Raw genomic sequence first — 25,502 nt, forward strand, 5'->3', positions numbered from 1 at the left:
TAAGATGAGTAAGATACAGCCTCTTTGGTAGCTTTTGAGTTCAATGTAGTGACAGAGCTCATAGGAAAGAGTGGTGAGGAATCCATGTATTTCTTCAAAAATGCCTGAATGTTTGGGATGGACATGTACAAATTGCTATTATCAAAATGGATAACCAACAAGGACTTCCTGTATAGCACATGAACTCTGTCCAATGTTATGTGGCAGACCGGTTGGGAGGGGAGTCTGGGGGAGAATGGATACACGTATATATAAGGCTGAGCCCCTCGCTGTTCACCCGACACTATTACAACACTGTTAATCAGCTACGTGTGCTAAGTCGCTTCAGCCACATCCAACTTTGCGACCCTACGGACCATAACCCACCAGCTCCTCTGTCCATGGAATTCTCCAGGCAAGAATACTGGAGAGGGTTGCCATGCCCTCCTCCAGGAGATCTTCCCAACCCAGGGATCAAACCCACATCTCTCATATCTCCTGTGCTGGCAGGGAGGTTCTTTACCACTATGCCACCTGGGCTATAATTGGCTATACTCCAATATAAAAAAAAGTACCTGAATGCCTAATAACACACTGGGTCCAGTGCTATGGGTGGGCATTCAGTAGGAAAAAAGATGGACATGTACCCTGTTTTCATACAGCTCATGGCTTAATAGGGAAGACATAATCATTTATTAGAGTACACAATAAATACTATAATTACGGAAAAGTACAAAATGCTTAAGAATATACAACAAAGGTAGAGAGAACAATTGCTTTTGATAAGAAAACTACTGGAAGTTAAGACACGGCAACAAATAAAACTCAGAGACAAAGTCTTAGTAGGTTTAAATTCTTTTGTAAGCACTTTATTCTTTCAAACAATAACTGGGAGACTTCAGGTTTAGCCAAGTGTGTCTATAAACTCATTAATAAAAGTAGATTTTTGGCTGTTACCCATGGTCTGAGTACAGCTTATCTTGATAATGACTAGGTTTTCCCATAAAACTTCCAAGTATACACTGATGATGTCAGCAGGTCCTGTCCACTTAGAAAACTTCAGTGACACACACTTAAGACACCTGTAATAAGCTGACTGCTGGGCCCCAAAGATATTCACATGCTAATCACCAGAACCTGTGAATGTTACCTTTTACAGCAAAAGGGACTTTGCAGATAAGGATCTTGAAAAGGAGAGATGAGTTGGAATTATCTGGGAGGGCCTGATGTAGCCACAGAGGTACTAATAAGAAGGAGGCAGAAGACTGGCGCAAGTAGAAGGCCATGTCAGACAACAGGAGCAGAGGCTGGGGTGCTGTGGCCAGGCCTGAGGAACGCTGCACTGTCTAGAAGTTGCAGGAGACAAAGGAACGGATTTCCCCTGGAAAACTCAGGGGGGGAAAACAGCCCTGCTGACATCTTCATTTTAACCCCTTAAAATTCACTTTGTTGCCTGACTTCCAAATATGTAATAGAATAAATCCGTGTTGTCTAAAGCTTATGATATTTTGTTACAGCAGAAATAGGAAACGAATACAGCATCCAATTACTTATGTAAACTAAAAAGGGTCTTGGAGGCTTCCCTGCCGGCTCAGTGGTAAAGAATCTGCTGGCCGATGCAGGAGATATCGGTTCCATCCCTGATTTGGGAAGATTCCACATGCCATGGAGCAGCTAGCCCATGGGCCACAACTACTGAGCCTGTGCTCTAGAGCTGTGTGTGTTAGTTGCTCAGTCGTGTCCGACTCTTTGTGACCCCATGGACTGTACAGCCTGCCAGGCTCTTCTGTCCGTGGGATTTTCCAGGCAAGGATACTGGAGTGGGTTGCCATTTCCTTCTCCAGGGGATCTTCCCAACCCAGGGATCGAACCCAGGTCTCCTGCATTGCAGTCAGATGCTTTACCATCTGAGCTACTAGGGAAGCCCTGGGGAACCATAATTACTGAGCCTATGTGTTGCCACTGCTGAAGCCTGTGTGCCCTAGACCCTCCACTCCCCAACAAGAGAAGCCACTACAGTGAGAGGCTTGGGCATTGCAAATTGAATGTAGCACCTCCTCACCACAACCAGAGAAAAGTCCACGCAGTGACAAAGACCCAATACAGACAAATAAATAAATAAATATTTTTTTTAAAAGAGTCTTGGGAATCTTTATGGAAAAGTTAGTTTGATTGACATTTCTAACCACCAGTGTATTCTGCTGCTATTCTACCTGTAGAAGCAAAATACTCTTTGTCTTCTCTCTTGGTTATAGTACACATTCAGAGAAAACTACAATATAATGTATTAATGATAATACATAGTATGGGAAGAATTTTATTTGAAAGTGAATCGCTGTTGTTACAGTCCCTCTTCTGTTACATTCACACACATATAACTGGATCCTGCTACATAACTGGATGGATGCATGCCACCTGCTATAGCAAACAGGAAAGCAAACACCCTATACATGGTGAAATGTACCTATAGGAAGCAAATGAATTTATTGTATCATCACCAGCAAGCATATTTTGGCTTCTACCATTTAAAAACCCTAATCTGATGTGACAACTATTTACCAACTCTCAAATGCTTCCCCGTGCTGAACAGTTTACCTCTGTGGATCCCGTCCTCAATTTGTGCTGGGGCTAGGAGGCTGACCTGTGCAGACTGTATCAATGGGCTTCCTTCTGCATACTGCCTTCTCTTCTGTGGTTTCTGGAAGCTCTGCCCACATACTGGTAAATCATTCATTTATTATTAAATTCACCTCCAAGTTGAGTGTGCATCTTTACCTATCTTACACAATCATTTCACCCAGTTATATTTTGAAGCAAAGCAATTCCATCAGAGTCTAGTCTATTCAAAATCAATTGTTCTGCAAGGTTCAGACTGAAGTTATTTTATTTTTTTTCTAAATTTTCTGGAGCAAATGTGTCCAGAAGAGGGTCATCTTCATGGTGCTGTCCTATGGGTCCATCCAAGGCCACGTGTTCTGTGTAACCAATGCATTTAAGGAGCGTGGAGAAGAACTGGCTCCCATCTTCTCTACTTTAATTCCCCAAATAATGTCTGTGAATATAGCATCTTCACAACCTCACTTCCTGGCTCTGCCACGCTCCATGCTTCTGCTGATGCACAGCGCCTCTGAAGTTATTTTAATACTCATTTGGCTACATCTGCCCCTGATGTTTTTCAATAAATGACTAATCTCTTCTAAGATTTATATTACAGAGCTCTAGGGTCTCGGTTAAGAAGTGGTCTAAATGTTTTCACAGATGCAAACTCTTTTCCAAGAGAAATTCAGACGTAGAGGGAAGGGGGATAACTCTTCATTTGGGTAGGAAAAATGGTGAGACTTGTATTTCTGCAACAGAATATCAACAGTCTTGACTGTAAAGTATGGCCTAAATAACTGGCAAATATTCCTGTCACTCACTAAAGAAGTTAACCATGAAATAACTTTGATCTAGAAAAGATTAGCTAACATTTGGTTCAACATTGAACATCCATCCACCTGAGTGCATAGAAGTCCCAGATTTAATTCCATTTGCTGAATATAAAATGGTATCTATACATTTCCCTACTGAAGGTATTTCATTGTTTCATTACAACTATAATGGACATCTCTGTACATATCTACTTGCAGACAAGCACACTAGGCAAGTACTAAGGTAAATATGAAAGGTATTATGCTTTACTTCTTGCAACTGCATGCTTTTATTTGCCTATAAATTGTAAAATCACTTTTGTGTGTCTTCACCAATATTCTTTCCATTTTAAAGTAAAATACAATAGCATAGAAAATACAGTGCAATGCATTTAGTGATGGTATTATTTAATGGAAAGTTATTGGTGGCATATATGTACATATGGACATGTATATGTAGGTTTGTGCACTATGTGTGGCACGGCGTGAAATGGTTTCCTTCAAAATATCTGAAAACTCTTCCATGACATATTAATAGATACAGAAGTAGAATCTCTGTGTCACAGAATGTTTACATTTTTCAACCTCACTGGCTATTGACAATCTAGTTGATAAGTAAATTTATACTTCTATCAGAATGTAGAGAAATTCCTTCTTCTTCGTATTTTCAAAACGTTGTTTTAGAACTCTTCTTTTCTTCCAATCTAATAGATTTTGAATAACTTAACATTGTTTCAATTTGCATTTCTCTGATCCTCTAGTGAGGCTGTAAATTACCTAAAAATATATTTTATAAGCTTCCTCATTTTTCTTTTTAATCAGCACTAATTCTTTCTACATTCTGGATACTGATCTTTGTCTTTTACAGAAGTTGCCAATATTCTTTTCCTAATCTATTGCTTTGCTTTTAATTTTGTGGTGTGTCTAGTCATATAGAAAGAAGTTTTACATTTAGACGTAGTGAAACATATCAACCTATCTTCTTAAAAATGATTTGTGATTTTTACTTTCTGTCTGAAAAATCCATCTATCCCTCAAGGTCATAAGAACATTCTCCTATATCATTTTATAATTTTTTTTTAAGTTTTGCCTTTTTCCATTAAGTTCTTCAATTCATTTGGACTTTTTGTTATGGTGTGTAGAAAGGGTGTAATTTTATTTTATTTTTTGATATGGAAACCCAACAGTTGCTCAACAATAACTGAATAGTTCAGTTTTTTTCCCCACTGAGTTGTCATACCATCTTCAGAAAATGCCAAACTGTTATATATCCTTTGTCTTGTTCTGAGATTTCTATTATGTTTTACTGATCTGCTTATCTATTGCTACACTCATACCATAGCTTTGTTTTAATATCTGGGAAGTCAAGTCTCTTGCTTGTCTTATATTTTTGGGATTGTTGAGTATTTTTGAATCTTTACTTTTCCTTAACTAGAGTTATTTTTCCAGGTTCTGTGTAAAAAAAAAAAAAATCTTATTAAGGTTTTAATATGTATTGCCCCTGACTGTCAACATTTCTGCTGAAACTGCCTCAGCAAAACCAAATGCCTCCATCTTTGTAGACCCCAGTAGGAAAAAATGATCCACCACAAGGACGGCCTCCACCTCACTCCCACATTCTCAATTCCATCTGAATCTGAGTGACGGAAACTTAATTGCACCTAGAAGCCTAGCTGCAAAGGGTGTTTGGGAAATGTACATCTTAGCTTTAAAGCCTCTGCAGTACAACAAGAAGTACAAGAGAAGAACCATGGATTTTCATGTTATAGTAGGTCATGAAATTGGTTTGCTGCTGCTGCTGCTGCTAAGTCGCTTCAGTCGTGTCCGACTCTGTGTGACCCCAGAGACGGCAGCCCACCAGGCTCCCCCGTCCCTGGGATTCTCCAGGCAAGAACACTGGAGTGGGTTGCCATTTCCTTCTCCAATGCATGAAAGGGAAAAGTGAAAGTGAAGTCGCTCAGTCGTGTCCGACTCTTTGCAACCCCATGGACGGCAGCCTACCAGGCTCCTCTGTCCATGGGATTTTCCAGGCAAGAGCACTAGAGTGGGAATTGGTTTAGGGGATCACAAATGGCATTTTAAAAAACAAAGTGGGACAGAATATATGCTATCTTAAGAATAAACATGTTTCATGAAAGTTTTATATACATATTTTAATGCATTTTAAATATTTTCATCTAGTAGGCATTTGTAAGGCAAGAAGAAAGAGCAAAACAGAGACAGAGATTAGAAAGAGGTGGAAGAAGAGGGAAGAGAAAGAATCCATTTGTTATTGTGGTCATTATCAGTAAAGTCTGAAGGCCAAAGTTCTGGGAAGGTGATGAGATCTTATGTCCCAATTAACCTTATGTACTACGATATCCCTTATCCTGAGAAGGAAGTTTCTTTTTATTCCTTATCTGCTAGTAGCTTTTATTTTAAATAGGTGTTGAATTTTGCCAAATAATCTTCATGTATCTATTGAGTTGGGCTTCCTTGGTGGCTCAGATGGTAAAGAATCTGCCTGCAATGTGGGAGACCTGGGTTCAGTCCCTGGGATGGGAAGATTCCCTGGAGGAGGGCATGGCAACCCACTCCAGAATTCTTACCTGGAGAATCCCCATGGACAGAGGAGTCTGGTGGGCTACAGTCCATGGAGTCGCAAAGAGTCGGACACAACTGAGCAACTAAGAACATCTATTGAGATGACTATAAGGTCTAATATACTACACAGATAAATTTTCTAACCATGCCCTATCTTTGCATTTTTCTCCTAGATATATTTTTACAGTTATCTTCTGTTTCCACCAACTCCTTAAACTTGCTATAGCCCCTGTCCCACAAACCACCCATAGTTTCTAGCATATTCTATATTTGTTCCATTTGTCAAAGATGCTACTATATACATCCTGACATATTCTGTAAGAACAAAAGAAAAGCCTATGTTTTACAATTCTCTATCAAATTCACAAGCCAAAAAAACTGCATTTTATTTACTGAAAAAAATCCTTTATAGATGTCCAATTTAAGAATTATCTAATAAAAAATATAGATGTCCAATTTAAGAACTAATGAGCTAATAAAAAATTGTAATGGAGGAGTCAGTTCTATTAGAAAGCTACATTTTAATTCTGGTTTAGTAGAGAGAATTATTGCAATGTTTTGTTAAGAATATAAATCTATTAGAAGTATCTTTATCAATTTGACCTCTATAAAAATACTTGTCTGGATCAAATTTATTTGGGCAGTGTCCCAGGAACATTTATTTGCTTCTTACTTACTGTATTTGTGTTTTTTTCTTTATTTTTAGATACTAAAGAATGTCTGTTATCACTTGAAATCAGCCAAATGACAAATATTGCATTTTCAATGGGCAGTGGTTTTTAACCCACTGATCAGAAAACTATAGTACAGTTTCTTTCAAGACATCTGTGTGGTGCCTAAGTTCTGGACAAGCTGTTGATAAGACCTTAGATGCTGGAAGCCCTGGGATTTCTCATGTGTCTTACATTTTTCTTGTTGCTTTTCTGGAGAAAAGAAATTTAATTTTGAATACAATACAGACATTTGAAAGGAAACCTTTTACAAATCATCTGCACAAACAACATATGTTATCTATAAATTAAGAGTTTTCCAATAATTTAATCAACACAAATGTACTCATGTGCAAAATCTCCACAATCACTATTTTTCAACAGTTAACACCAAAAGGAAAAAAAAATCTGTTTTTATAAAAGGCAAATTATTAAACTTTGCCAAAAGACCATCAAGAAAGAAACACTAAAGAAATTTAGTGGCACATCTGACACGAGCAGCTGGTAGTCCAGCCTTAGCAACATGTGTTCAAACTGTGTTTCCTTCCCTCCCTTCTTCTATCCTAGAGTTGGAAAAAGAGAATACTTAGGGACAGAACTAATGGAATCCTTATTTATCTAGTCAGAGGCAGAGGGAACCCCAGTACCAACAAAAAAGATGGGTTACCAGTTGGTCTTCAAAGAGAACAAAGCCACAACACTGGCTGACTCTGGGTGTTGAGTCTATGAGTAGTACATTTTTTTAACTTCTAGTTTCCACATTTTTTGATAATGGGGTCATTACTCTTATAATGCAAAGAGGCTGACAACCAGCCAAGAACGACCAAATGTTAGCTTGTTGTTTTCCATTTAACGTCACAACAAAGAGCTTCTAAGTGTCCTTTTAAGTTCTTCCTTTCTTCTTCTCTTGATGGTGGGCAGGGTCTCCATTTCCCAGAGAAAGATGCCAAGATTCCACAGTCTGGGGGTTTGGGGCAGATTTGCCTGTGATGGACAAAAGCGATACTGGCAGGAGTTCTACAACTTCCTTGATGGCTAGAAACAGCAATACATAGTGTGTTCTGGGCACAGCGGAGAGAAATAAACAGTAGTAGAGATGCTTCCTATTTATAAAGAGCCCAATACATTAAGGGCATGAAGGATATAAAACACTTTAACAAATACAAAGGTACAGGCTAGTATAGTACAAACCAAGAAGTAAATGGAAGAAGACAGGAGAGGGTTGGAGCTGATTCGAGGTGAGTCCTCCAAGATTTCCAGACACAGACACAGTGATGACTTTTATTTCTAATGAAATTTCTTTTTCTCCAAGAGATTAGCAGAAACGGAAATTCTGAAAACACAGAAACAGTCCCAGTTGGGAAACTGACCTAAAGCAATGCGGTCCAAGCTTGTTGACTCCAAGATAACACTTCTTTTTGAGATAACACTGGAGTTTCACAGGAAACACTTCCAGCACATGATTTGAGGAAACAGAGTATGACTGATTTTATTTGAAAGCCAGTGGTTCTTAACGAAAACCAACATTTCCTAGGAAACTCCTGTGCCTTCCATTCTAGCTAAACTAAACAGGCTGGGGCTGACCTAGGACTAAATGAGTTCCAGTCCTTAAAGGTTGCCAAAGTTCCTCCTTGCACAACACTGAAGACAAAACAAACAGAAAATTGTGAAAGGTAACTTTCTTTTCTTCCTTATTAAAAATGGCATCTTTTTTCTCCCCTTCAAACATCCTAGGGCTCAACAAAAGGGCTCAACATGTCACTTTTTAACTGCCCTTCCCCTCTATAAAACGTCATCATTTACTGGGCATGTTTGGAAGTTTCGCTGGTACTAGAATCTGAGATGGAAATTTGAGTATCAAAGGGAGCTGCTGGGTGTGGGGGGCGGGGGTGCAGCCACACCTTGGACTCTGAACATTACTTTGGTGCAGCTGGATTTTTTCTAGAGGGTCATCTGTCGGATTAACACGAGGAGCTGGAACCAGTCACTGAACCAGGGGCCAAGCTGAGGGCCCAGATTTCATCTCTTGGGGTACAGCTGGAGGGCCTCAGGTCATACAAACGATCTCTCAATGCTTTTCTTCTGGCACAAAAATGAATGGAATGCTAACATCAACTTGCCTCCAAAGATTCCTGATGAGAAGCAATCGAGACAGGCAGATGTCAAAGCTGATGCACAGATTCCATCTTAATGGTGAGAAGAAATTTTACATATTTGCCTTTAGGTCACAATGAAGTTGAACGGCAACATAATCAAACTTCTAGAAACAACTGAGTTTATCACTCTGGCATGCAGAATTGAGCAATCTGGCCAAAGGTCATGATTCTGCACTATATCTCAACTGTAGGCAAGTTAATAGCTTTTCACTCAGTGATGTCCTGTTCATGGAAATCTCTTCTCCAACTTCCTTGGTGCCTATAAAACATCAGGCCACACTGAGTACCTTCAGTTTGTTCAAGCCTTTCTTTCCACAGCTCTCTGCAATTTCCCAGGAGCACCTGCCCTTGACAGAGGCACGGAAGATGACCCTCTGCTTCTGAGGAGGAACCTGGGACTCCTCATTTGATCATCTGAGTCTCCTCATCAGCATCGTAAAACTCTTCCTCTTCATCACTCTCGCTCCCTAAAGGGCTCTCCTTGTCCACAGACTAAAGCAGGAGAGAAGAAACGGGTAGGGAAATGGTGTCATGACATCTCTAAAATTAAATTACTGTCTAGCATTCAACTGACAAAGGTACTCTGATGATATTTATTCCCCTAAGGATTAGTCCCTTAAGTGTTCTAAGAAAGCTAAGGAATCATCTTTATTTCCCTGAAAATTAGCTGCAATTGGATCCCACCTTTGTTTTCCAGCATTTTTGCTCAGTTCTATTACTCTAACCAGGTGGCTTTCCAGGTGGCCCAGTGGTAAAGAATTTGCCTGCCAATGTAGGAGATGCAGGTTGGATCCCTGGGTTGGGAAAATCCCCTGGAGAAGGAAATGGCAACCCACTCCAGTATTGTTGCCTGAGAAATCCCAGTATTCTTGCCTGAGAAACAGAGGAGCCTGGCAGGCTACAGCCTGTGGGGCTGCAAAGCCCATGTGACTGAGCACACACACATTACTCTAACCAGACATTCTTTCTTTTTATTACCCCCAAAACTGTCATCATGTAGTAAAGCAGAATGATAAGAACAATTGTGTCATACCTGAGGGGGATCCAAGGTCTGTAAAGATAATGCTTCCTCCCCTAGCCTCCGATATGAGTATACTTGAAGGTCAGAAAATGTCTCCAGCAATGGGCTGTTAAGGGTTTCTGGCAATAATAAACTCAGGAGGCCTGAGGTCAGCCCTGTGGCTCCGAAGACAATGAAGGGTAAAGACCACTGCACATACTTCTGTGGGGACAGGGAGCGGAATGAAAACAAACAGAAGCTCAGCGTTAGTTTCCTGGCAGGTGACATCAGCACTCATGACTAAGGACCTGCCACGCTTACTGTCCAAGTCCTGCTTTCCCACTAGAATACACCACGCAGCCTTCCTTCTCTTCCCATAGAGAATTACCGGGGGAAACCAGAGCCAGTCCTCAGGCACAGTGATGCAACTGAGCAGATAAAAAGGACTGCTGGCTGTGGAGCAGAAGCAGCAGACTGTTTCATGCTCGGGTGGGGGCTGTGGTAGGGGCAGCGTAGACACATGGCCAGGGTGAGCCAGACACTCAGCTCCCACTTGAGGCGAGTGGCCTGGGACACGGTGATCTCCACATGCAGGCAACACTGCAAATGACTTCTAAAGTTCCCAACCCTGCAACTGGCCAAACAGTCTCATACACGTGTGCTGATTCCCTAAGCACCAGAACTGAGAGGCTTGGGGGTTAAAGGTGTAAACACCCTTAAATATTCAGGACTGATTTCCTTTAGGATGGACTGGTTGGATCTCCTTGCTGTTCAATGGACAGGAGTTTGAGTAAACTCCGGGAGTTGGTGATGGACAGGGAAGCCCGGCGTGCTGCAGTCCATGGAGTCGCAAAGAGTCGGACACGACTGAGCATCTGAACTGAACTGAACGCCCTGAAAAGGAAGAGAAAAGCCTAGAGAAACCTACACATGTGGTTTTGATATGCTAGCAGGCTGATCCAAAAGACATTCTCAGGAAAATTTAAATACAAACATATCATTTCAAAGATAATACTATGGTCCTTGCAGGACTGGGCTCCAGGAGATTCCTGAACTGATTATCATTCCTAAATTCCTGCATGGGAACCACCTAGTTTTGTCATCTCTGGTTTGGGCTTCTAAATTCTGTGGCTAGTTAGAATGTCTGCTTTGGTCATCTTTTCCTGATTTTTCAAAGGTGATGACATGATGGGGGAGGAGAGGGAGGTAAGGGGAGGAGGAGAGGGGGACTCCGGCCCTCTGCATGCAAACACGTGACCACACTGCAGGTGTGTGATTGAACCAAGGGGAACACTCGCCTCTTCTCAACTTAGCCGGACTCAGGGGGAAACACCATGTTGGGTTTTATAACGTTCTAGGACAGCCATCCAAAACAGGGTATCTTTAATGATAAACACCTAATGTTGGACACATTTTGCAGACTGGAACTAGTAAGACCTATACAAAGGGTCTTGTGATCTAAAATTGAGTGTGAAACATGGAGAGATGTCTCAGGGAAGAGTCAATTCTTACTTCATGTTGGATCTGTTTCTTTGACTTGCTTTTCATTGCTTTTGTCATTATAATCATACATAATGGCCTGCCTCAGAGAACCTTGGGCTTCTCAGGCGGCGCTAGTGGTAAGGAACCTGCCTGCCAATGCAGGAGACATAAGAGACACAGGTTCGATCCCTGAGTCGGGAAGATCCCCTGGAGAAGGGGATGGCTACTCACTCCAGTGTTCTTGCCTGGAGAAATCCAAGGACAGAGAAGCCTGGTGGGCTATGGTCCATAGGGTGGCAAAGAGTCAGACACGACTGAAGCAACTTAGCACACACATAGCACACAAAGAACCATGCTTGAGGGTTAAAGTGCCATTCTTCAACTCACAGAAAGATAATCTGACCCTGGCCACCTGTGAACTGCTGCAAGAAAGAAGAGATTATCACATCCCCTCTCCAGGCTGGCCATTCTGGGAGATATTTGCAAGATTAATGGCCTTTTTATTTTATTTCTTCACCTCCTCCGACTCTGTGTTCTATGAAAGAACCTAGCATTCAGACTCTGACAAGATGGTTCTGTTGAGACATTAGTGGTTGACTGGCCTGTCACTCAGCAAACAGAGAAAGCTTGGACTCAGTATCAGAGATACTCAGAAAAAGGAAGTATATCCTGCTTCCTCAAGAAAAGAAAAGGCTACAATGGCACTTCAGAAATATCCTATACTAGGGTGTGGTGAGTCGTAGCCTGAGTGATGAGTGGTTGTCTATAGAACAGGCTCACAGCCTCACATCAAACCTAGTCACGTTTCAATAAGTCTTGGCTGGGAAAGTCCTAGAGAAGACCAACAGAGACGTGCCCGGGGGGCTCCATGGGATCTTTCGCAGAACATGGACACTTGAAGATGGGATGGAATTTACACTATTCATATCTCCCTTTCACACATTTCTCTTGTAACTTTCTTTTCCAAGTGGTGTGCTTTGTTCTCCTCATTATTAATACAGGGTACCAACGCATAGCACATAAGGTTATGGTGAAGACTGCATGAGACGATATATGTAAGAGGCTTAGCACAGAGCCCAGCACACAACAGAAACTTCAGAAATGCTCACTAATCTGCTAACTTACAAATAGGGACAGGAGGGTTCAGGTTGGTATCAGCTGACTGCAATGAACACAGTCAACCCCTGGGAAGTGTCCATCTGCACTGACAGATCCTTAATCTAAAAGGCACAAGGTTCTCATTTGCATCGGCTCATCTTCAATGGCAGCTGCTTGCTGCCTCTTTCTACTCAAGAGCACAAACATTTACAAAGCAGAGAATCAAGAAAGACAAAACTAGGAGGTACAAACCAACCAGTGAGGGGATGAAGGGAGCAATGATCCCACCAACTCGGGAGAACATGGAGCAAGTTCCAAGCCCAACATTCCTGTAAGGTATGAGAAAAAGCAAAAAACAAAAAAAAAAAACCAGTAAGTTCTAGGGGGACAATTTTAAGGCTCTAAGGGATAGTGGGCTCGGAATAACAAATCCCAAAGTGGAAGTACAGGATACTATAAGCAGTACTGCCCATTAGAACTTTCTATGATGCTGAAAATGTTCTGTAAGTTCCCTGTCCAGCATGGAAGCCCCCAGACACATGCAGCTACTCAATGCTCAATGTGAGTAAGAATGAGGAACTGCACTTTTAATTAATTTAAACTTACATAGCTACATGCAAGGTTGGACAGTGCAGCTATAGAGGCTGGTGAAAAAACAAGCATGTGAATATTTCTTGTTAAATGTTCTCATGTTTTAGGTCTCCTATTAGTTCAAATAGTCAAAGAAAAGCCAAGGCTTTATGGTCTGAAAAGTCTGTCCATTCTTTTAAACTCAACTAATTAGCTACAGAAGGATCAGGCATATAAATAGGAACTGGCTGAACATATTTTCTCAGGAAACCAAGAACATTACCTTTCTGGGAGTGTGGGTATTAAGGAGCAGGGAGGAAATGAAAATGATAATGATTATAAGTAGTGTGATCATACAGCACTCTGTTATCCCAGCTGAATTGTTAACAAGTCCACTTTCACTCTGAAAAGTGTCCCAGTTTGGAACCAAATGGCCATCCTAGTTTTATAGGGAATAGCCAGAGAAGGCAGTTTCTGGGAATAACCAGGGAATGACAAGCCAATTGTGGGCAATCTGATCTCTTACTGGGAAAAAGGTAGACAGAACCATTAGTCTTCTTGTATGGAGTCCACTTGGAATGATCCTCAAAAAAGATTGGGAAAATGCTAAATAGGGAACCAAGACCCAGCACACAGAGCCAGTTCTGCAAAGACTAAGCTGCATCTCTGCCCTTCAAATTAGGTTTGGTTTCTTGTTTTCAAATTTATTTTATGAGGGGAAACTTGGAAAGAAATATGTTGAGGCTTTTCTTGGTTTGTTTTTGAATATGTTATTTTTGATATAAGCATGTCCTTGTCATTAAAAACTACTTTTAACATGTAAATATAATATTCACTTATAACTATAAAGGATTATCTCTTTTGAAATATGTGTATTTTGTGCTAAAATACAGATTCTATGATAACAGGGACCTTGTTCTCTGGTCCACTGCGTGCCTGGCACAGGAGGGAGGGGTGTCTGAGTCACTCAAGTGACTGAAATAAAAACAACATACGAGCGCTATTCGGGTGATGGGATACACTTAGTGTAGAGTAATTCTCTCACAAGACGGACAGGGAATTCAGCCAAAGATAAAGCAACATTTTCCTCAGCTAGTAGGGCAAGACTGAGCCTCCACAGGCCCTGGGTTCATGACTGCTTACTGCGTTGCTTCTGGCCCCCACCGACTGTGCTCTAGAAGTGAGGACCGTGCCTCTGTCAATGCAAAAATCTACAGCAAAATGCAGGAAATGTGAAGGCGGAGGCTGAGGGCAAGGCGTACCTGATGACTGTGGGGTATAGCTCCGAGGTGTAGATGTACACAATGTTGAAGGCAGCGCTGATGGTCAGCTTTCCCAGCAGGGACAAGGAATGGCTGTTCACCACTGCAAACACACCTGTGTCTGAGGAAGACAAGTTGCATACCTGTGAGGTCTTCGGTGGAGAAAAATCCCTCTGAATGACACACTTAATTCTGAAGGAGTAAGAGACATTCATGGTGATCTCAAGTAGCAGAGAGGTCGTATAACTAGACACACATGCAAAAGGTTTAGTCATCTCAAACGGCACAAAAAAATATTTCTCAGCATTTTGGCCAGCCCCAGGAAATCTTTCACAGTGGCTATCATGATGGGTGATTAAACCTACACAACCTAAATGTCCATTGACAGATGAGTGGATAAAGAAGATATATATGTGTGTGTGTGTGTGTGTGTGTGTGTTTACATATACAATGGAATATTACTTTGTCATAAAAAATGCCATTTGCAGCAATAGGGTGGACCTGGAGACGATCATACTAAGTCAGACAAAGACGAATACCCTATGATGTCACTTACATGCGGAATCTAAAATATGACACAAATGAACATACCTACAAAACAGAACCAGGCTCACATAGAGAGAACAGACTTGTGGTTTCCCGGGATGGGGGTGGGGGAGGGAGAACCTGGGAGTTCGGGACTGTGTGTGTGCTCAGTCTCCCAGCGTGTTAGGGATTAGCAGATGCAGACAATTACACAGAGGATGGATACACAACAAGGTCCTACTCTACAGCACAGGGCGCTGTATCCAATATCCTGTGATAAACCACAACGGAAAAGAATGTGAAGAAGAATATATACGTATAACTGAGTCACTTTGCTATACAGCAGAAATGAACACAACATTGTAAATGAACTATATGTCAATTAGATTAAAAAAAAAAAAAAAAAAAACCTGCACTCACTCCTGAACGACAGAGCTCCCTGAAAACGTCTGTACTGGAGTCGAGTGAGTGGCACAGAAGTCGTGAGTTCTACCTATATGGGTATTACCTGCCTCTCCTTTCTTCCCAACCTCATTCAACAATCAATGATCAGCACGAGAAGCCCTGATACATGAGAGGAGTAAATTTCCCCAAACTCCAATCTTCAGTTTGTATTCCTTGGCATTCCATTGCAAAGATAAGTAATAACCCCACTAAACTATTACCAGAAGGTATACATTAATGTTCCTTAAAGAACAAGATTCTAAATATGGAACTACTTTTCATCCTTCCTCCTCCCCAGCTTCTTACTTGGATTACTAATCAATAATGATACTTGAGTTTCCTAATGTAACCTTTTTCTTTAAACACACAATGCAAAAATACAGTTTATGCCAGTTCATTTCCCTATCTAAAATGCTATCAATTGTCCAGTGGTTCTTTCTTTTTATTAATAACTATCTTCTCTGGGATCTTACAATGTAATTATTCCTCAAAAATATTTAACTTCTTCCCTTCAGCAATCCACTAGCCTCCACCTTCAAAATAACACATTTCTCCTTCTACAAAAATACCCAAAATTCTCATTGGCTCTATTGCACTTTTCCTCACTTCACAATCAAACATCTGCAATGAGTGACTGACCTGAGTGACTGACCCTCCCTTTCCTCAAATGCATCTGCCTTGTGACTCACTACAATGTGGCTTCCAATACCATCCTCTCCTGAAACTCCTATTCTTGAAGGTCAACAGCAATGTCCTGATCACCAAAGTAATTGCTTCTCATTCTCCTTGACATTTCTGTGTAATAGAACATGCCTGTCCCTTCCTTGGGACTGCATACGTGGTTCATCAAAACCACTCTTCCCTTAAATAACTCAAATGCAATATCCTCTCCTGCCCTTGACTTTCATGGCCCCTATTCCCCAGTCCGCGCCACTGGCATGTTTCAGACACTCTCTTGTAGTTGCTTACTTTTCCAGTTTGTCTGCCCCAAATATATTTGGACTTCTCTGAGGCCAAGGCTTTGTTTGTGTCTGTTTCCCTCATGGCACCTCCCATAGTCTGAGGCACAGAGGTGCTCACTAAATATTTAATGAATGGATAAGTGTAAAGACTAGGACCGGGATTAATTTAAGTGAAGACATCTGAAGAGGGAGGCACATAATACACCCCATTCCAAAATACAAGTTTCACATTCCCAGCTTGACTATGAAATAAATCTTCATCTACTTTAAAGATGGCATTCTAAAGATGATGTTCTGAATGCAGTGGCCCAGCACTGCCAAACTCGACCATCTGGGGCCTGCTTCTCTTCTGCCAGGCCATTTGGAAGACTATGTCAGCGATTTTAAGTACTGAATATATTATTTCAAGCCATGAGGTGCTTGCTTCTGGAAAAACAATCATGTTCAAGGTATAGGACTGGGACTTTGATATATAAAAAATTCAAGTAAACCAATAATGAGGGCAAATTAAATTCATCAGTGATTTTTCAGGAAACCGGGGGAGTCAGGAAGTGTCTTGAGTGGCACTGAAGCAAACAGAAATGTGCACATTTGCTTGATTGCAAATGATCTTTGGGACTGTTTTCAACCCACACAGGACGGCATCTTTCAGAACAGAGCTGGAGACACTCTACATCTTTAAAACAGGTTAGGGGATTGTCATCCTGAAAATTAAATTCATATAATATGTCACAGCAGGTGACATCTAAACACCCACAAGACCCCAAGCTGAAAGATGTCTCCCTGGCAAGGTTCAGGACACTTCCAGCCACGGTTCATCTGGGGAGCCCGGCTCCAGCCACATACCCACAGAGTGCTCCCATCAGCCCGACACCTCATCTGCTGCTTGAAACTTCCCCTCTATGTTCCTGCCAATGGAGTCTGCAGTGGCCACTTGAACGTGGGGAAGCTCACTTTCCCCAGAGTAGCTCATGTCAATTTGAGACAGCTCTGATTACTACAAAATGATTTCTTAGCCTTTCCCCTGTGGAGCTGCTGGGCTGTTGGTCATCATGAGCCAATGATGAGGTAGGCTTTGCAGCCACTGGGCTGGTTCCCTGGATTTCTGACCTTGGTTCTTTATCCAAAAATGAAATAATATATTATTGGCTATTTATAAATGTTCAAAGTGACTGTTGAGAAAAAAGAGTGTTTTAAAAGGAAAACTTAAGCTCAATTATCTTTGTGAGGGAAAAAACAGAATTTTCAAAACACTTATATCCTTCAAAGTAATGAACTTAAAAGGCTTTAAGTTAATTCCAATGATGTAGCTACTAAGGATGTCATTTTCAGAACTAGTTATCTGAAGTTTTCTCAGAGTCCGTTGGGGTCACCAGAATACATATCTCAGTATATTATAGTCACATTGCACTGACCCAAAGAGTAAAAGTTCAACTTTATCATCCACTTAATTCACTGGGCGATTACAGTAAATTTCTACTATTTGTGAATATGCTAAAAATCTATTTTGTGAATATGTTAAAAATTTATCAGAGAGCTCTAATGCTTCTGAAATTCATCCACGACCCTGTATGTATCAGAAGGTTTTAATGTCTTCCTTTGTTGTTGGTGAGTAATTCTTTGTATGGATATATCACAATTTGTTTATCCATTCCTCAGCTGGGGCGCATTTGGGAACTATTATATACTATGAACATTTTTATCAAAGTCCTTTCGTGGATCTATGCTTCTGCTTCCACTGGGTATTTAGGAAGTCCTATACATTCACTCTTATGCCAATACCATACTTACTGGTTTTGTTTTTTTTTTTTTCTTTTTCTTGTTTTTAGGCCACACTCCGTAGTTTGTGGGATCTTAGTTCCCCAATTAGGGGTTGAACCCTGGCTACTGAAGAGAAAGGACTAAAGCTTAACCACTGGACCACCAGGGAACCCCCCATGTTGTCTTGATTAATACAAATTTATAATAAGTTTCAAAATCAGGTAGGATAAAATCCTCCAACTTAATTTTTCTTGATAAAAAATTGTTTTGGATATAATTTGCATTTCCATAGAAATTTTAGTATTAACTTGTCACTGCTGCTGCTAGTCACTTCAGTCGTGTCTGACTCTGTGCAACCCCATAGACAGCAGGCTCCCCCGTCCCTGGGACTCTCCAGGCAAGAACACTGGAGTGGGTTGCCATTTCCTTCTCCAATGCATGAAAGTGAAAAGTGAAAGTAAAGTCGCTCAGTTGTGTCCGACCCTCAGCGACCCAATGGACTGCAGCCCACCAGGTTCCTCCATCCATGGGATTTTCCAGGCAAGGGCACTGGAGTGGGGTGCCATAGCCTTCTCTGAACTTGTTACTATGTATCAACAAAAAGAAGCCTGATAAATATTTCACTGGGATTGTGCTGAAGATAAATTGACGTGGGGAGAACTTGACATCTTACATAGTATTTCCTGATCCTTGAGTATGGTAAACTCTTCATTTATTTTATTATTACCATTACCACCAATTCATTTATTTAGTCTTCTTCAATTTCTCCCAATGTTTTATATTTTATAGTTTTATATAGGTTTTATACATATTTTAAAAATTCTATTCCTAGATATTTAATATTTTTATTTTTTTTAAATAGCCTTGTTTTGTTCCAATTTTTTGTTTATTGCTGCTGCTGCTGCTAAGTCGCATCAGTCGTGTCCGACTCTATGCAACCCCATAGATGGCAGCCCACCAGGCTCTCCCGTCCCTGGGATTCTCCAGGCAAGACTTCTGGAGTGGGTTGCCAGTGCCTTCTCTGTGTTTATTGCGAACATACACAAATAAAACCGCACCAAAGACCGCTAAATTCATTTATTTATTCTAAAAGATTTTTTTTTTAGTATTTTCTATGGAGACAATCATGTAGTCTTACGAATAAAGACAATTTTACTTCTTTGTTTTCAGTTTGGATCCCCCTAATTTCTTTTTAATTGCCTCACTGTATTCGCTAGCTATTTCCGTAATTTCAGTAAAATGCTCCAAAGAAGTGGCAATCCTTGCCTTTTCCCCTGATCTTAGGGAACGATAATTTAGCTTTTCACCATTAAATGTGATGTTAGCTACAGGTTTTCTTTTATCAGGCTAAGGAGACTTCTAGTTGCTGTGAGTTTTTTTCCGCTTGCATTTGCACCATACTATTGTCTTTTTATTCATTTTTAAAAATCTTTAATTGGAGGATAGCTGCTTTACAATGCTGTGGTGGTTTCTGTCTTACGTCAACATAAATCAGCCATAGTACACACATGTCCCTTCCCTCCTGAGCCTCTCTCCCACCCCCCACCCCACCCCACCCCACCCTTCTAGGTTGATCGTCACAGAGCACCATGTTGAGCTTCCTGCCTCATATGGCAAATTACCACTCCAGTATTCTTGCCTGGAGAATTCCCAAGGACAGTGGAGCCTGGCAGGCTGCAATCCATGGGGTGGCAAAGAGTCGGACACGACTGAGCAACTGGGCAGAGCACAGCATCTGTTTCACACGTGGAAACGCATGCATTTCAGCGCTACTCTCTGTGCCTCCCTCTTTCCCCGCTGTGTCCACAAGTCTGTTCTCTGTTTGTGTCTCTATTGCTGCCCTCAAATAGGTTCATCAGCACCACTTTTTCCAGATTCTATATATAAGCATTAATATATGATTTTTTTTTTTCTCTTTTTGACTTACTTCATTCTGTATCACAGGATCTAGGTACATCCGTCTCACTAGTGCTGACTCAAATTTGTCCCGTCTTATGGCTGGGTAATATTCTATTGTATATATGTACCACAACTTCTTTATCCATTCATTTGTTGATGGACATCTAGGTTGCTTTCATGTCCTGGCTATTGTAAATAATGCTGTAGTGAACACTGGGGTACATGTGTCTTTTAGAATTGTGGTTTTCTCAGGGTAAATGTCCAGCAGTGGGATTGCTGGGTCATACGGAAGCTTTATTTCTAGTTTTTTAAAGAAATCTCCATACTGTTCTCCATTGTGGGTATATCAATTAACATTCCCATAACTGGTCAAGAGGGTTTCCATTTGTCCACATCCTCTCCAGTATTTATTGTTTATAGATTTTTTTGATGACGGCCATTTTGACCAGTGTGAGGTGGCACCTCATTGTAGTTCTGATTTGCATTTCTCTAATAATAAGTGATATTGAGCATTTTTTTCATGTATTCATGAGCCATCTGTATGACTTCTTTGGAGAAATGTCTGTTTAGGTCTTCTGCCCATTTTTTGGGTTGTTTGTTTTTCTGATATTAAGCTGAATGAGCTATTTGTATCTTTTGGAGATTAATCCTTTGTCAGTTGCTTCATTTGCAATTATTTTTCCCCATTCTGAGAGCTGTCTTTTCATCTTGTTTATGTTTTCCTTTGTTGTGCAAAAGCTTTTATGTTTAAGTAGGTCCCATTGTTTATTTTTGTTTTTATTTCCATATTGTAAAGAATGGGTGTTGAAATCTGACAAGTGCTTTTCCTACTTGTATTGAAAGGATCATATGGTTTGTTTTTCCTTTTGGTCTTTTAATATGGTGAATAACACTGATTAGCTTTTGAATGTTAAGCCAACATTGCACTTGTGGGATAAATCCTGCTTGATCATAATGCATTACCCTTTTTATTTATTGCTGAATTGAATTTGCTAATATTTAGGTAATGATTCTTGTATCTATATTAATGAGAGATACTGACCTGTAGTTTTCTTACGTCTTTTTTTGGTTTTAGTATTACGGTAATTGCTGGTCTCACACACTGGGTTGGAAGAGTATTCTTTTTCTTATTTTCTGAAAGAATGTGTAGAATTATATTATCTCTTCCTTATGTGTTTCATAGTTTACCAGTGTTTCTAATTATGTGTTTCATAATTCCAGCCATCTGGGCCAGGAATTCTCTTTGTGGAAATGTTTTAAACTACCAATTAGATATCTTTACTGGATAAAGTGGCTATTCAGCTTATCTTTGTTTCTATACAATTTGGTAGTTTGTATCTTTCAAGGAATTTTTCCATTTTGCCTGTCGAACTTATTGGCATAAAAATGTTTATGCCAATTTATGCCAAAACTATCTCCTTATAAAAGCCTAAAATTTCTATAGTGATGTCCCTCTTTCATTCCTGATATTGGTAATTTGTGTCCTCTTTCTTTTTCCTTTATTAGTTTCAGTTCAGTTCAGTCACTCAGTAGTGTCCAACTCTTTGAGATCCCATGAACCGCAGCACGCCAGGCCTCCCTGTCCATCATCAACTCCCAAAGTCCACCCAAACCCATGTCCATTGAGTCAGTGATGCCATCCAACCATCTCATCCTCTGTCGTCCCCTTCTCCTCCTGCCCTCAATCTTTCCCAGCAACAGGGTCTTTTCAAATGAGTCAGCTCTTCGCATCAGGTGGCCAAGGTATTAGAGTTACAGCTTCAGCATCAGTCCCTCCAATGAACACCCAGGACTGATGTCCTTTAGGATGGACTGGTTGGATCTCCTTGCAGTCCAAGGGACTCTCAAGAGTCTTCTCCAATACCACAGTTCAAAAGCACCAATTCTACAGTGCTCAGCTTTCTTCACAGTCCAACTCTCACATCCATACATGAGCACTGGAAAAACCATAGCCTTGACTAGACAGACCTTTGTTGACAAAGCAATGTCTCTGCTTTTTATATGCTGTCTAGGTTGGTCATAACTTTCCTTCCAAGGAGTAAGCATCTTTTAATTTCATGGCTGCAGTCACCATCTGCAGTGATTTTCAGTTCAGTTCAGTTGCTCAATCATGTCTGACTCTTTGTGACCCCATGAACCACAGCACACCAGGCCTCCCTGTCCATCACCAACTCCTGGAGTCCACACAAACCCATGTCCATCGAGTCGATGACGCCATCCAACCATCTCATCCTCTGTCGTCCCCTTCTCCTCCTGCCCTCAATCTTTCCCAGCATAAGGGCCTTTTCAAATAAGTCAGCTCTTTGCATCAGGTGGCCAAAGTATTGGAGCTTCAGCCTCAACATCAGTCCTTCCAATGAACACCCAGGACTGATCTTTAGGATGGTCTGGTTGGATCTCCTTGCAGTCCAAGGGACTCTCAAGAGTCTTCTCCAACACCACAGTTCAAAAGCATCAATTCTTCGGCACTCAGCTTTCTTTATAGTCCAACTCTCACATCCATATATGACCACTGGAAAAACCATAGCCTTGACGAGGTGGACCTTTGTTGGCAAAGTAATGTCTCTGCTTTTTAATATAATGTGTAGGTTGGTCAAAACTTTCCTTCCAAGGAGTAAGCGTCTTTTAATTTCATGGCTGCAGTCACCATCTGCAGTGATTTTGGAGCCCAGAAAAATAAAGTTAGCCACTGTTTCCACTGTTTCCCCGTCTATCTGCCATGAAGTGATGGGACCGATGCCATGATCTTCGTTTTCTGAATGTTGAGCTTTAAACCAACTTTTTCCACTCTCCTCTTTCACTTTCATCAAGAGGCTCTTTAGTTCTTCACTTTCTGCCATAAAAGGGTGGTGTCATCTGCATATCTGAGGTTATTGATATTTCTCCCAGCAATCTTGATTCCAGCTTGTGCTTCTTCCAGCCCAGCATTTCTCATGATGTATTCTGCATATAAGTTAAATAAGCAGGGTGACAATATACAGCCTTGACGTACTCCTTTTCCTATTTGGAACCAGTCTGTTGTCCCATGTCCAGTTCTAACTCTTGCTTCCTGACCTGCATATAGGTTTCTCAAGAGGCAGGTCAGGTGGTCTGGTATGCCCATCTCTTTCAGAATTTTCCACAGTTTATTGTGATCCACACAGTCAAAGGCTTTGGCATAGTCAACAAAGCAGAAATAAGATGTTTAGCTAGAGGTTTATTGATTTTATTGATCTCAAAAAAACCAGCTTTTGGTTTCATTGGTTTTTCTCTATTATTCTCCTGTTTATATTTTATTGATTTTTACTTTTATACTTATTATTTCTTTCCTTTTGCTTTCTTTGTGTTTAATTTGTCAGTCTTTTTTTTTCTTTTAATTTGCCTTCTAATTTCTTAAGGGGGATGCTTAGATAACTGATTTGAAAACTTCCTTTTAAAAAATGTCTTACTTTTGGCTGTGCTGGGTCTTCGTTGCTACACATGCGTTTTCCCTAGTTGCGGTAAGCCGGGATAACTCTTGGCTGGAGCATGGGCCCTAGGCACGCCAGGCTTTAGTTAGTTGTGGCACACGGGCTTAGTAGCTCCGTGGCACATGGGATCCTCTCGAACCAGGGATTGATCCCATGACTTCTGCATTGGCAGGCAGATTCTTAACCACTGGACCATGAGGGAAGTCCCCTCTGATGCTTTTTTTAACTACACTAATTTCCCTCCAAACCCTGCTTTACTGTGTCCCACAAACTTGATACATTGTACTTTGTTTATTTTAAAACATTTTCTAATTTCCTTTGTGATTTCTTCTTTGACCCATGTTTTTTTCCGAAGAACGGTTTTTAAAATCCAGGATCTGAGGATTTCCTGATATCTTTCTACTACAGACTTCTAGTTTAATTCACCTTTGGTCAAAGAACTCATTTTTGTAAGAGTTCAATCCTTTTAAATTTATTGAAACTTGTTTCATGGCCCAGAACATAGTCTCTCTTGGTACTTGTTCTGGGCGCACTTTCCAGACAGAATGCATATTCTGCTGTTTTAGGGATGTGTGTTTGATAAATGTCAGTTAGTTCATGTTGGCTGTTTAAGTCTCCATATCCTAATTCTTTTCTGTCTACTTTTTCTATCAGTCATTGAGTCATTATAAATATCTAATTATAATGGTGGATTTGTCTATTTCTCCTCCCACTTCTGTCCATTTTGCTTTCTGAACTTTGATTCTGTTATCAGATGCACACACAATCAGGATGCACACACAATCAGGACTGTAATATCCTTCTGATGAACTGACCACTTTTTCATTAAGCATTTATAGTTATCATCAAATCTGGAAAGTAGTCGCCCATAATTTTTGCAAGTATCTTTTTTTTTTTAACTTTTTCCTTCTTAGGTTCCAATTGCATACATGTTGGGTTTGGTGTTGTCCTATAACTTTTGTTTGTTTCATTCTGGAGTGTGTTTTGCTATGTCTTCCTCACTGATTTTTAAAAAAAATTTAATTTATTTTTGGCTGCACTGGGTCTTCATTGCTATAGTTGGGCTTTCTCTAGTTGTGGTGAGCAGGCTTCTCACTGTGGTGGCTTCTCTTGCTGCAGAGCACAGGCTCTAGGTGTGCGGGCTTCAGCAGCTGCAGCTCACGGGCTCAGTGGTTGTGGTGCATGGGCTTAGTTGTTCTGCAGCATGTGGGAACTTCCCAGACCAGGGACTGAACCTGTGTCCCCCACACTAGCAGGCGGACTCCTGACTGCTGGACCACCAGGGAAGTCCCCTCCTCATTCGTCTTTTTTTCTGTTTTTCATCTCAGTCACTGCTTTTATTTTCATATACTGTATGTTTCATCCCTAGATGTAACGTGTGCCTCTTTTTCTATCTTCTATTTCTCTGCCCATATAATGCTTCTATCTTCTATTTCTCTGCCCATTATGATCATGCTTTCTTCTGTCTTTGTAAACATATGGCATACACTTAAAATGGCTGTTTTAAGGTTCCTGCCTCCTCATTCTATTATCTGTGTCATTTTTGGTTCTGTTTCTATTGACATTTCCCCTTGTTGTGGGAGATACTTTCCTGCTTATTTGCACACCTGGCAACACTGACTGATGCCATAGGTTATGAATGTTACACTGTTAAGTGCTAGATTATGTCATATTCCTTTACATATTGATGTTCTTCTTCCTAGAATGCAGTTAAGTGACTTGGAATCACCGTATCCTCTGAGTGTTTGAAGCGCTTTTCGAGCAGGCTCTGCTATAGCAGAACAGCCTATCATGTTGGGTTACTTTGGCCCAGGAAGTCTCACCCAACACTCCACATTTGGCTAAAGAGAACACAAACCAGGCGTGGCCCCACGTTCTAAGATTTGTTCTACTTGTTCCTTCTGTTCCAGCCTCAGGAGCTTCCTCAGACACATGCCAGATCCGAAAACAGCCAAGGGCTCAGCGATCTTCTGCAGATCTCTGGGGTTCTCCCTAAATAGATCTTACTCCTCTCCAGGATTTTGTCCCAGAAAATTCCAGCTATATTGGCCTTCCCAAGCTTTACTATCCATCTTCTCAATTAGGCTCCTGCTTGGCAGGCAGATTCTTTACTGTCTGAGCCACCAGGGAAGCCCTTAATCAAGGATAGCGATCAGGTAAAATGTATGACAACCAATCTGTGGAATAAATTAGTGACTACTTTGTAACACTG

At 40.9% G+C, this 25,502-nt stretch overlaps 1 protein-coding gene across 3 annotated transcripts in view; it reads right to left on the reverse strand.

Annotated features, from left to right (window-relative positions):
• Positions 1 to 822: 822 nt before the first annotated feature.
• The window catches only part of SLC22A15 (solute carrier family 22 member 15), a 110,756-nt gene continuing 86,076 nt past the window's right edge, over positions 823 to 25,502 (reverse strand). Inside the window, exons 9-12 of one of the 3 annotated variants that reach the window (XR_011565732.1) lie at positions 14,251 to 14,371; positions 12,671 to 12,747; positions 9,872 to 10,060; positions 823 to 9,330 (exon numbers count right to left, since the gene is read on the reverse strand). Coding sequence is in view for 2 of the 3 variants with exons in the window: in XM_019956743.2 (XP_019812302.2) it covers positions 9,241 to 9,330; positions 9,872 to 10,060; positions 12,675 to 12,747; positions 14,251 to 14,371 (473 nt within the window). In the remaining variant the exon portion in view is untranslated. Of the gene's footprint in view, positions 9,331 to 9,871; positions 10,733 to 12,670; positions 12,748 to 14,250; positions 14,372 to 25,502 lie in introns of those variants that run through there. The other 2 variants (XM_019956743.2, XM_070785861.1) reach the window with 2 other exon arrangements.

Source organism: Bos indicus, chromosome 3, assembly GCF_029378745.1.
Source record: "Bos indicus isolate NIAB-ARS_2022 breed Sahiwal x Tharparkar chromosome 3, NIAB-ARS_B.indTharparkar_mat_pri_1.0, whole genome shotgun sequence".
NCBI lineage: Eukaryota > Metazoa > Chordata > Mammalia > Artiodactyla > Bovidae > Bos > Bos indicus.